This window comes from Notechis scutatus, chromosome 5 (assembly GCF_049901735.1).
Source record: "Notechis scutatus isolate UNSWTSFEM ecotype Mainland chromosome 5, rNotScu1.2, whole genome shotgun sequence".
In the NCBI taxonomy this organism is placed as follows: Eukaryota; Metazoa; Chordata; class Lepidosauria; order Squamata; family Elapidae; genus Notechis; species Notechis scutatus.
Window position 1 is genome coordinate 24,674,544 of NC_142013.1, and position 13,200 is coordinate 24,687,743.

The 13,200-nt window shown below is 35.9% G+C and overlaps 1 protein-coding gene across 4 annotated transcripts in view; it reads right to left on the reverse strand.

The window, feature by feature from the left end:
- Nucleotides 1-13,200, reverse strand: part of STARD13 (StAR related lipid transfer domain containing 13) — a 115,293-nt gene continuing 102,093 nt past the window's right edge. For all 4 annotated transcript variants that reach the window (XM_026675009.2, XM_026675008.2, XM_087966357.1 and 1 more), the window contains exons 8-14: nucleotides 9,313-9,511; nucleotides 6,695-6,902; nucleotides 5,743-5,857; nucleotides 3,947-4,168; nucleotides 2,686-2,903; nucleotides 1,262-1,438; nucleotides 1-507 (exon numbers count right to left, since the gene is read on the reverse strand). In XM_026675009.2, the coding sequence (XP_026530794.2) occupies nucleotides 390-507; nucleotides 1,262-1,438; nucleotides 2,686-2,903; nucleotides 3,947-4,168; nucleotides 5,743-5,857; nucleotides 6,695-6,902; nucleotides 9,313-9,511 (1,257 nt within the window). In that variant the 3' untranslated portion in view covers nucleotides 1-389. The remainder of the gene's footprint in view (nucleotides 508-1,261; nucleotides 1,439-2,685; nucleotides 2,904-3,946; nucleotides 4,169-5,742; nucleotides 5,858-6,694; nucleotides 6,903-9,312; nucleotides 9,512-13,200) is intronic.

Genomic DNA, 13,200 nt, shown 5'->3' on the forward strand with positions numbered 1-13,200 from the left:
TTTTTCCCAAGAACACTTTATATATTGAATTTCTTTTTGTATAGCAGTATCTATCTATAAAAAGATAGATGTAAATATATACACATATTATACATAACAAAAGATATACAATATTTATATTGTATAATAATACCGTAATTACATATTAACACTTTAAAACAAGCTTCCTAGAAGCTTTTAAATATCAAAACTATACAGGACATAAGTTTACTGTTAAAGTCAGAAAAAAGTAGCAGTGAAAAAAGGGTTCTTCAGTGAAGAAAATCAATAAATCCAGATAATGGCAGATTTTTCCAAGCCGCTCTTCTTTAGCTGCCATGCAAACCAAGACGTAAATCCAGTGGTTGTCAGGTATGCATGGCATTTTATACATGCAGGCTCCACATCTTTCAGATTTTTGTTTCTGGTCCCTCAGCAATCAGAGGCTGAAATGAATTTTGGATATTAGCCACTTCAGCTAAACACAGATGTCCAAAGCCTTTATTGTACCAGTCTAATGAATGACCTCTGAAGGAAAACAAAAAGAAAGTATTACATCAAATTACCAGTTCCTCAATCTCACCTGAACACAAAAAGAAATTATTTGCAGATTTCTGACAATAGATACACTTATAGATCCTGTGCAGAAACCCCAAAATTTCCAGACATTAGAAATGGGCTAAAGATTTGTCATCAGAGTTCGTTTTGTGTCTGCAGGTTTACAATAAGACATACAGTAGGTCTTTTCTGTATAAAGTGGCCATGTATAGATTACCCAAATAAGTGTATGCGTGCATATATTGGCAAGGGGGGAAACCCTTGTAACTTCTAACTTGCTTGAGGTTATACATTTTTCAAATACACTGTTTCAATTATAAATCTGACATAGCAATTGCTTAAGTCTAAGTATTGATCTCTTTAATCATAACTGCGTTTAAAACTGAATTCAGAAAATAATTTGGAACACTCAACTACTAGAATCAATCATGAAATGACATCATAGTTCTGGACCGCTTGTATGACCGAAGGCTAGTCAGATACACGCAACAGTTCTTTTAATGTACATAGTATTAATGTAGAATAAATTCTACTGAATTTAATGAATATATTCTTGAGTAAAGAGTCATAAGATCAATGTGTATATTTTTATTTCCAGCTATAGGATGAAAGTTCTTTTAGTAATTGTACTGTCCTACTTATATTGCCAAACAATGCACAGGAATGCTAGTTGTGAAAAAAGATTGCTGACAAAGATGTTGGCATTGATCATTATAGAACTTACTTGAGGTCAATCCTGCAGATGTGTGTCAGTCGAGATTTTCCAGAGCCACAAGGTTCTATCAAATATTGGGAATCCAGGACAACTGCTCGCACATCCCCCATCAAAGGAGTTTCTTCATGTTCTACAGAGATAGCCATTAGCACGCACATCCCCTTAGGCAAATCTGTTCTCCAGGACCTGTTCAGATGGTTTTTTAATAAGGAAAATCATAATTGGAGGGGCAGCATTGCAATAAAAATAATGGCAATCATGTTTGTTTTTCAGCCTTTCCCAAACTAAGGCTGTTCATTCCTCAGTATTTCTAATCAATCAGCCTCAAAGCTGATGCGTCCTTTGCATCTTAGAGTCTCATCAGGTCTGGAATGCGGAGGGCACAAAGTTATGGAAAGTTGCTAAATTCTTTCAAGTGTCCTTAAATATACAATGACCATATGTCATTTATTATAACTAGCAGTCTTTTATTTCAATAAGCTGTCCTTTAGATTTATTTATTTTAAAAAAACTCACATTTGCCCTTTGTTTTGGCTTTTATTGTACAAATGGTACCATTCATGTGAAAAATATGGAAACGGAACTGTTTTTTTAAAATTAATTTACAGGTACAGTTTGATTTTAGATACTTTTATTGGAATATGTGTTTTTGTAACGTTTGCTTTGGTTCTGCTCTTCAATATTCCTTTGTAAAGCAAAGTTATAAACATAATTAAAAATTGCTACCTTATGAATCGCTTTCAGATTTGTCCCTTTTTCATGTATGTCCTTGATTTTTTTCCAAGAAAATATGGTTACCATATTTTAATATAATATAAATTCATTTAATAACTTTATGGAAAATATTTATTTTATTGCAGTTTGTTTCCTCTATTTGTCTCACACTTCTATCACCATACTAAGAATAATAATAGATACACTTCTTATTTCTTTAGTGATCTGTTATGTGAATATTTTTTTGCACAGCCATTTGCTTCCTGTCAAAATAAATTATTTTCCAGGAAAACAACAGCTATTCTCATGGGAGCAGAGCAAATCCAAAAATTTAAGACAGCTGCATTGATGTTATTTATGACAATATAGATTAAACAATATGTCTTGTCAGACACCTGGTTTGAGTAGCTAATAGTTAGGATTTTATGGGAACACTCCACAATAATGCATAGATTATACAATGTTTTGATTTGAAAATAAATTGGAAGAAAAATCAATGGAGCCCAAAGAGAGATGACCATACATAACAAAGGAAGCACAGATAGAGACATAAGCTGATACCAGCTTTCCCTAACTGGATGCATTCCCGAGATGGCTACTTTTTATGCTGAGAATTGTGGGAGTTTAGGTCCATCTGGAGGATGACACCTTCAGAAAGGCTATGTTGGACTATAAGTTAGTTATCATATTATAATTAGTTGCTTCTTTCTCTAAATTACCTGAGAACTAAAAAATCTCTAGTTGGATGTGGAGCCATACTATTCAAAACATACTGATAGATCTCAGTCTGCTTATCCAAGGTTTCTATTATTTTCCATTGCAAGAAATCATCATCCCAAAGATGCCTTTCTCTTAGCACACGGTTCAAGACAACTGATGGAGGAGCCTCGACTTCTATGGATGCCTTCCATAGTCTTAATGGATTTCCATCTCCAACCTCAATGAAATGGAAAAGAAGAGATTGCATGTTAAGCATACAGCTGATACAGGTTAGAATGCACTGAAACATTATTGTGACCGAGAAGATCCACTAATTTCTCTCTCCATCTAAAGCTATGTTGGATTAGGAGCAGACATTTTCTAGTACCAATTAAATTCAGAATCCCTGAATTAAGGAGCTAATTGAAATGTGCAAATTTAATTCTAGGAAGCAATTCAATTCCATGACAGCTTATGTCAGGCCAAGATATGAAATAGATCTGCAACTGGAAACACAAGATAATCAGAACAAGCCTAGTCATTTAATGACCCATCAAAGTTATGATGCTCTTAGAAAAGGTACTTTACAGCCTGTAAAGCACTTCTGGCTGTCACAAAACATCATATTAGCAGGTCACTTTGGCTGAATTTTGACTGCTGGTAACTCACTCACATTTACAAATTGCAGTGTCCTGCAGTCACATGACTATGATTTGTTTGTTTTTTGCCACTTGCCAACAAAACAAAACCTTTGGAAGAATCAATCCAGACTTACAACTGCAATGACTCATGACTGAACTAGTCTCAATTATGCTTGTAAGTTGCGACTATCTGTAGTGAATATAGAGACATTCCAAATATATCAGCTAAGTCAGGATAACTTTTCTCATTGTGCCTGAACTCTACGCTTTCCAATCCACAATGGCAACATCAAGGGGCATTTCCAAAGAAGGTTTAATAATGTGCCGTTTTCCAGCCTTGTTTATAAGAGCTGAAAAACATCATACTCCACTAACAAGAGACATGTCTTCCATTAAAAAAAAGCATTAAAAAGCTGTATGAAAAGTTCGGATTAATAATACAAAAGTCTACATCTGGAAGCACCTAAAATCTTACTTTTGGGGGAGGGACGACAAAATATGGTTTTTAAAATGGCATATTTTAAAAGGCCCACTTTAATGTACAGTGTGTTGGCATGTTGGATAGTGTTTTTCAGTAAAGATGGAAACTATTGTTTATCAAAATTACTGTGCAGAAGTAAACAGATTATTTTATAATTACTTTTTTGTAGCAGAGGTCTGTATTTTCCAGGCTGGAACAAGTGACCCATCCTTTGAATTTGTCCTTAGCATCTTTACAAAGATTCTGTATTAGGCTTTCTATGTAGGTCTGGTAATTCCCATTTTCTTCATCCATTTGCTTGCCCAGATCCTCCAAAGTTGGAGAATGTACTTCAGCCTCAATGTAAGAGTTCCGAGACTGGCAAAACATCTCATGTGGAATCTGCTCCAAGGAAAAAAAAGACAGAGGAAAAAATAATGTTATTATTGATTTACTTACTTTGACTTCTATGTTGCACCATTGCCAGAGTCTCTCAGTGTCTTACAAGTATTAACATGAAAAAAAAATCAAATACACCCACAAGGTAACCCCAATATGTAACAATCCTTCAGACACGGAGCATGGAAATTTCCTAAATTCACATTACTACAAATGCTTAAACAGAGGGCTCATGTAAATGGCATCAAAACTGGGACTCTTAAGCTTCCTCAGCAAGTTTTCAGGAACTACCTGTATATATTTAATTTACATTTTTAAAGTTTCCATGCTTCCTATCAAGATTACATAAACTCCATCCAACTATATTATTCACAGTTTTCTACTTCATCTTGACTCACTTTTTTCATGTCTTCATAGGTCTTGTGATTTTATTCATTCTCTTTATGTTCAAACTACCTCAATACATTCTTCCATATCATTCTTCCATGATCCTCCATGGGTCATGGAGGAGGGTGTCCAAGAGTCATAGCGTGATGCAGGAAGAGTGCATGAGGTTGCACAACGATACAAGGAGTGTGTGATAAGACACATTGCAAGTTATGAGGGCACAAGGTTGCAGAGATGCATAGTCTAGCTCAAGGAAAGTGCAGTTTGCTCACGAGGGTGCATGGGGATGCGAGGGAGGTGTGTGGAAGGTGTGGAAGTGGACAATATGGAGAAGGTGCACAATTGGGAGAGATTTACTTCAGTAACTTGTGACCTTCAATAACTTGTGACCTTTTTTGGGATGCCAGTAGGGAAGGTTGCAAATAGTGATCAAGTGAACTGGGGGCTTTTGGCAACTGGTCATAAGTATGAACTGGTTGCCAAGCATCCAGATTGAACTCATATGGATGTGTGGGTGCTGGAATAGCCAGAACTCTGAGAACTGGATGTAACCACCATTCGTTCAGTACTGTCATACTTGGAACAGTTCCTGACTGAATGGTTGTAGGTCAAGAACTACTCTACTTGCTTTTGTCTACATTCATTTAGTACCCATTACTTCTTGAAACAATCTTTTGTTATACCACACCAGTCTTAAGTAAGTCTCCCATAATATTTGTTCACAGACTGGGCATCCATGTCTAATTCTCTGCTCAGTGTTGAACAATTTACAAAAAAAAAATTCATATATTTTCATGCTTGCTTTTCTTTAACCATTTACCCATAATTACTGCGTTCAACAACCAAACTTCAACTCCACACTTTCACAAAACCTTCCTTAATTCAAGCCGATTCACTTTACTATATGTCTTTCTAAATCAAGTCATGTGTAATACACTTTCCTTACCTATAGAAATTGAGTATGCAAACATACAGTGGAAATAGCTGGCTTGATACAAGATTGCTTATCAGAAATGATCTTGGAATAGTAATTGATCATAAACTGAATCTCAACTGGTACTGAAATCAATTTATGCAGATGTGCCATAAAAATATCCAAAGAAATACACTAAAATATTATTCTAGTATATATGCTTAGTGCTTCATGACATTCTTTTAGAGGAATAATGCTACCTAAGTCTTTCACTTACCTCAAAAAGTCTATTGCACTCGGTGATCATGTGTGCCAGTCCCTGAGTAGCTGCCAGATTTTCACTGAGATCTTTCTGATCTGGCTTCCCTGTTGTGTACTTCTTTTGCATTACTCTGCAAGTAAATTCAATGTTTTAAATAAGATAAAAGCCAAGGCTGTTCTTGAGTTGACAGTAAACGCTGAAATGCATTTTTTTTTTGTATCTATCCACACAAAGTTCAAGACAATAACCTTCTTTTATCACATTATACAGGAGAAGAAACACCCTGTTTATTGTTGGAAAAAAGATATTCTCAAAGTACAAAGTAATAAAAAAGCACTTAAAATATTCTCCTTTGTGTATTACACAAGGAAGGTCAGCATTATGGCAGCCATGGGGCAAACAAAGGGCATTAAGGCTTAGTGTGAAGTGTGAATCTGACCTCCATGTTCATTCTGCTGGGAAAAAAAATGTTTGGGACCATTTAAGGGGGCAAATCAGAGAACGATTTTGTTTTATCTATGAATGATTGCTACTACTATATTAATTAAGCAACTATGATAGAAAAGTACAGCCTGTTTTGAAAAAGACTGGGTTTTCTCCAGAAGATGAGTACATTTAGTCTTGAACAGGTAATCTAACACATACACGCAGACTTCTGAAATGCAATAAGTAATCCAACAGTATCTTAATAAGCCTATCAAAAATGCCCTATATTTGTTAGAACTGTCGCTAGGGATTTGCTCCATAGCAACCCAGGATAAGGACTTCTATTGAAACCATACTTCTTTACCCCTAATTCACAATATATATGCTTATATTCTCAAACAGTAATAACAGTCAATTTGTCAAGGGGATACTCTTGCAAATGTAAACACCACTTCAAACATGATTGAGTATTAAGACAATAATGGAATTACTTTTAAGCTCAGAATGGAAGAGTTAGAGATAACTAGTAAACAATCCCCACCGTGGCGAGCTTTCTTTCTTGATGATGTTGAGATGAAAAAGAGAAGGGGCCAGACACACTGCTATATTCATAGAAGTCATTTGATTCTCTTCCACAGAAGTGACATCATTCAAGAAGCAGAGCAAGGTCTGCAAAACCTCCCGATTTTCATCTGACATCAGCATTGTGGCAGCCTGAACTGCCCGAAGCTGTTGTTCTTTTGGAACATCTGTAGGGGGAAAAATGGTGCCATTTAATGAAATTTGATTCTAAGTACAAACAGGATTATGTGGAATTTAATCTCTTAGTTCAAGATTACTTCTGAAAGAAAACTATATTCTCAGATACAGACAGAGAAACTTTTCTTGTTCACACAGAAAAAAACTCTGCATGTTATTTATTATTTGGTTTCTTGCTTCATGCATTATTTTACGTCATTATTTAAGCAAGACCCAATAGCCTGGTTAATCTATAATGCTAAACCATTGTTCCCGATTTACAAGCAAAATAAAAAACCAAGACAAAATTAACAAAATTATTCCACATTATGGAATAGTGCAATATTTGAACAGGTCAATGTAGCTTAGAAAACATAGATCTGCTTATTTTTGTATAAATTAGAAGTTCCCTTAGCCAAGTTAGTTGGCTGCATTATGTGCTAAGATCTAGAGCAGGGGTGTCCAACCTTTCACCTTCCCTGGGCCACATTAGAAGATGAAAATTTGGTTTGGGCCGCACATAATTAAATTAAATTAAATTATTAAATTAATTAAATTAATTAAATTAAATTAAATTAAATTAAATTAAATTAAATTAAATTAAATTACATTAAATTAAATTAAATTAATTAAATTAATTAAATTAAATTAAATTAAATTAAATTAAATTAAATAATTAAATTAAATTAAATTAAATTAAATTAAATTAAATTAAATTAAATTAAATTAATAATAAAATAAAATTATTATTTATTATTTATTATTAATTATTTATTTAAAATTTTTTATTTTTTATTTTATAATTTTCCGGCCAAATTTTGCGGGGTGGGGGAGGGGGAAGAAAGCTCGCCCGCCTCGCCCTACCTCTCCTCCTGCAAATTATTTATTTTTATTAATTTTCCGGCCAAATTTTGCGGGGTGGGGGGGGGGAGGGGGGGAAGAAAGCTCGCCCGCCTCACGCCTACCTCTCCTCCTGCAAATGCAGCAGCGGCGGCAGCGGTGGCGGGGGCAGAAGCAGCAGCGGTGGCGGCGGCGGCGGCAACAGCAGGAGGTGGCGGGGCGGGACTTTTGGGCTGCGGCTGCCCACCTTTTCTGTTGCTCGCCTCGCCCCGCCTCGCGCCTGCCTCTCCTGCAAATGCAGCAGCGGCGGCAGCGGTGGCGGGGGCAGAAGCAGCAGCGGTGGCGGCGGCAACAGCAGGAGGTGGCGGGGCGGGACTTTTGGGCTGCAGTTGCCCGCCTTTTCTGTTGCTCGCCTCGCCCCACCTCGCGCCTGCCTCTCCTCCTCCTCCTTGCTGGATCTTTCATGAAGGTTGGGGTGGGCGTTGGGCCGCATTACGAGGCGACCTGGGCCGCATGCGGCCCGTGGGCCGCGGGTTGGACAAGCCTGATCTAGAGCAAAGGTATGGCTTTTATCTGGTTGGTTCAGGATAAGAGGATTATCCTGGTTCAAAACTGAAAGGGATTTAATCATAGAGACAACCTTCAGTTTCACATATAATGAAAGATAGCATATTGTACATAGGATATAATGAGATAGTATCATGTAAAGGGACTTCTATAACATATTCAGATAGTCTGAGCTTTCTCTACATTACTATCTGCCAGCGGAATCAATACTGCTTGTGGAACAGATTCCCATGTAAGGAGACACAGTCCTTGAAGCAGAACTGGGGCATGCATGGAGTGGTATAGAAAGAGATCAAAAGGAATTCCCATCCTGTTAGCATAAGATCCCTTGAACCAGGAGATTCCTTCCTGTTTCTTTTCTGTTTCCTTGCCAGGGAACCTGTTTATACCATAAGCTTGTTGTTCCCCACACACTATGATCTCATCTGAAATATCTTTGTTAAATTGTAAAATGATAATTCTAGCAGCTGCCTAAAGAACATATAAATACACACACACACACGCCCTGGGGAAAATATCCATTATGTGTTATTTCAGAATCATATTGAATGAAATCCTATGTTAAGGCTTTTATATATAGAAACTGTTTATTGCCTTGTATGTAAATACTTTACATGCAATAGTGCAATTAAACCGCATTATCCAGAGAACTGCAAACATGTATTCTCAATGTTTTGACATCTACAGCTCTACTGAATAGCAACAGAATTTCCAAACAGTGTTCTCTAGGTATGTTGGATGATAAAATCCTCTAATTTCTAGCATGGCCACAAGGTATATTCTTTAGTACAATATTCATGTACTTATTAATATTTTTATATATTTAAGTGCTGATGCCATTGAGGCTCTGAGAACTGATGGTATCATCATTATTCAGAAATTTGCTGTTAAATTTTACTAGAAACTTGGGGGAACTCTGGGAACTGCAAAAGAAGATGCAGATCTTTAAAAGATTGAAAGGCTTTAATATTCCATAACTATTCCCTAGCCAAATGAAACAAATTCAATACATACATTGATAGATGTGGAGAAAAGTTTCTCCCAGCTTGCTTGTGAGAAGAGGTTCAGGCAGATCTCGGAAAAACTGCTTCACCATATCTGCTACATCATATGCAGACTGGTCTTCATAGCTGACATTTTCAGGAGAGCTTTCATTCATCTGACGCAGTGCTTGTATTCGTGATTTCACGCCTGACTTACGAAAAAGGCCCACCTACAATATATGCCATAACAGATTATATAACGTCATCGTTGTCATCATCATGCTAAGTCAAAATACATATTTAATTCAAACTTTTTAAAAAACATCTTATGTTTTGATAGTGAAATATGGGTTTTTCAGTGATACAACTAGCAATGGGCTTGGTATGGCCAAGACGTTATTTCAACTCAGAAGATAATTGCTCAATTAAGACTGGTCCAGCATCTAGCTACAATTTCTCTCACAAAGGATGTCTTGCTAGCCAGCAGAAGCCAGCAAGACATCAGCTGGGCTTGTTGCTCACAGGAAGTCTATCTTGTTCTTGTAAGTAGGAAATATCTTCTTGGGTATCTTGGATGTTGACATCTCTATTTCAATATTCTCCTTCAATTTCTGTTTGATGTTCTTCAAATAAGTTACTAACTGTCCTTTGGCATCTTCTAATATAACAATTTGTGGTTGGGACCTTTTTAGTTCAAAGATTTTTTTCAGAAAACTTGTTTTCTTGTATGAGTTTATACTCAGTGTCCTTATAGATGTTGTAATACTGCTTCATGTCTCTTCTGTCATGGTTCTTTTTTAGGTTCCTTTCAGAGATCTTTATTTTTCCTGGCTTTGACTTCTCATCTCCTGTTGGTACTTTCCACTATCCAGTTTGTTTGTCTTCTTCTTCATCTTTGATAGTTTGTTATCACATTCATCCTCAACAATTTCTCTGACATCATTTCACAGTTTTTCTGGTTCTGTATCAATGACATGCACAATTTCCTTATGATCCCGCTGAAAATTGTTATATGTTGAATACCATTGAAACTTGTTCTCCCACTTTAAATTGGCCTGGAATTTAACACGAGCAGTTAATGAATGTTGCATGATTAGGTCATAGTCATGTCTTTGCTATTATAAGAGTTCTTCCATAATATAACCAATGGACATTATTATATTATTATAACCCTGTGTGGTTAGGCAGAAAATTCCAGACCCAAAGTTACCCAGTGAGTTTTGTGGTTGTGGAGGTATAACAACTATACCAACTGTCTCTTTTAGGTTACAGGGCTCTTGTCTTGTGACAACTTATTCACAAGAGAGAGCTGGTACTTTACACTACAGAGAACATGAGCATGAAGTCTGAGTTTGCCATTTTTTTTTTTTTTGCTTAAGCCAGAATGGGTAACCTGCAAACTCTGATATTCTCTGATAGAACTCATCCTGACTATTGTTGGAAACCAGAGATCTGCTTTCATTCTTTTATACTTGAAAACAGAAAAAAATGGAAGAAAATGTTATAATTAAGCCCTAAATCTGGCTTATCAGCACCAAAACCTATACAGTCCCAATCCTACAGGTGGACATAATACAGCCTTGCTCACTAGTCTGTTACCCCACTATATGCTACATGTGGTTCCTAGCCATTAAAAGGCTGCCTATTAGTTTAAATTATACTATTTGTCCCAATTCCTTGAAAGATAATTCAAGGTGTTGTTTGATCATGCATTATTTTATCCTCTCCTCTCTAATGATGGCTTCCTGGTCTTTTTCTGGGAGCAGGATAGGAATTAGGATTATTTAATGTGTGTTTTCTTCTACAATAAATGTTTCTTCAAATGTGTGGGCTCACAGCTTTACACCACTTTGTCCTTTTAGAACACTTCTCTTAAAAGGAATTTTCCCCAAAGCTAATTCCTTTGCACAAATGACAATTTTATTCTAAAGTGAAGCAAAGTTATAACATATGGAATGTATTAAGGTTGTTTCTCTTCATTTCATAGTGGAAGAGATGGCACAGTGAGAAAAAACTATGAGAAAGTGGGCACATTTCCTTTTCCAAATTACAGTACTTAGTCTTTCTTTGCCTCCTCTGTGTGCTATCTCATTAAGTATACCACACATCTGCAGTATGTGAGTTTGCAGAAATACAAACTGCCTTTAGGGGAGAAAAAAACAAAAACATTCCTACAGCCTCTAATGATGACTGAGCATTTTCTGTGGATACAGAATTTTGACTGAATAATGAGGGGAAAAAGAAGAAAATTGGTTGTTGGAATGAAATTACAACTATTCTACTATATTGTTAGAATTTCTATGGTCTCAGTTCACTGATTAGTTTGTGGTTTCAGGCAGGAATATAGATGGCTGTGGGGAGTAAGCAAATTCAAGATTTCAGGCTGATAATCTAAAATTGTGTTTGTCAAAATAGGCCTTGCCTGGATAATTTTCTCTTCAGTTGTATTAGCTAATCAAAAATTATCAACATTTTTATTTATTTCTAACTCACCTTTTATAAGTATATGAGGTGTAATATATAAGTTACTTATAAGCTATGAGTAACTCAAGGTGGCAAACATATCTACTACTTCTTCCTAAAAATTTGAAAATGGACTTTTTCTAGGAGGAGTCCATTCTCTGGAATAATGTTTTTCCTGATAATTCAGGGTGCAGCTATATCTGCATCCAGATTGTAAGTGCCTTTGTGAGTGTACGTGCCAAGATATATATTATACTGAATGTTTTTGAATTATAGTAATTTTATTTGCTTGTGTTCTTGTAAATAATTTAAGATATTTTATAAGGAAATTAGTGTAAAAATAAATTAAAGACATACATAAGTATGTAGCATGTAGCATTTAACAATAATAAATCCAATAGCCAAATGTTAATCATGATAAATACATTAAAATTTTACAACTTCAAATTACAAATATTACTAATATCTATAAATGTTATTGCAATTGCTTCAACTAAGTAGCAAAAATGCATAGTAATATTCATTATTGCGAAGTTTAATGAATATTGACAATTCTGTTTTTTTAATTATTGCAGCGACACTATGGAGAAGTGTCATCGAAAGAATCAGGTAATCATACCTTTCCAAAGAAATACTATTATTATATTGATTGCACAGTCAGATATTTAGAGTGGATTTGGAATTTTTATCTAGATAAAGAATCCTTCCCAAGGACCTGTGACAGGCAATTTTTGTTTGATGGTGTTAAAGGTATTGTTGCAGGATGTAAGCTGTTCCAAGTAAAGCTGCCTTTTGCAATTGACCGAAGGTGATTTTGTCAATGCTGACGCTCAAGTGATGCTCCAGATGTTTTGGGATTACACCCAAGGTGTCTATTACTATTGGTATTATCTTTGCCTTCTTTTGTCACAGTTCTTTAACTGCTATTTGCAGATCTTCCTATTTGTGATTTTCTCCAGTTCTTTCTCTTCCACTTGGCACTTCTCTTCCATTTGCTCCACTTTTCTTCCATGTTTACCATCCAGAATTTTTTAAAAAACTTTCTTATTGACAATTGTTAAGTCTGGGGTGTTAGGTGGCAGGTGCTTGTTTGTTTAAATCCTAAAGTCCCAGAGCACTTTAGCTTCTTCTTTTTTTATATTATTTTTCTATTTTGTGGTCCCACCAATTCTTACTTGTAGGCAAAAAGTATTTTTTGCAATTTCAATTTACCATTGTTGTACTTTGTCATATCATTGTTTGTAGTCAGTCTGTGCAATCTTCTTGCAGCATTATAGTAGCTAGGTGGGCCATTGTTTTTTCAGTTTCTTTGTAGGGGCAGCATTTGCTGCTGTTGCTATCTTCTCAATTTTGGCTTTGTGTGCATTTGTTGTTGGTCTTGTGCAGCCAGAATTAGCCCTCTGTCTCTTTCTTCAATGTTCCTGCTTTTAACCATTGCCAGGTCTTGTTATCTGCT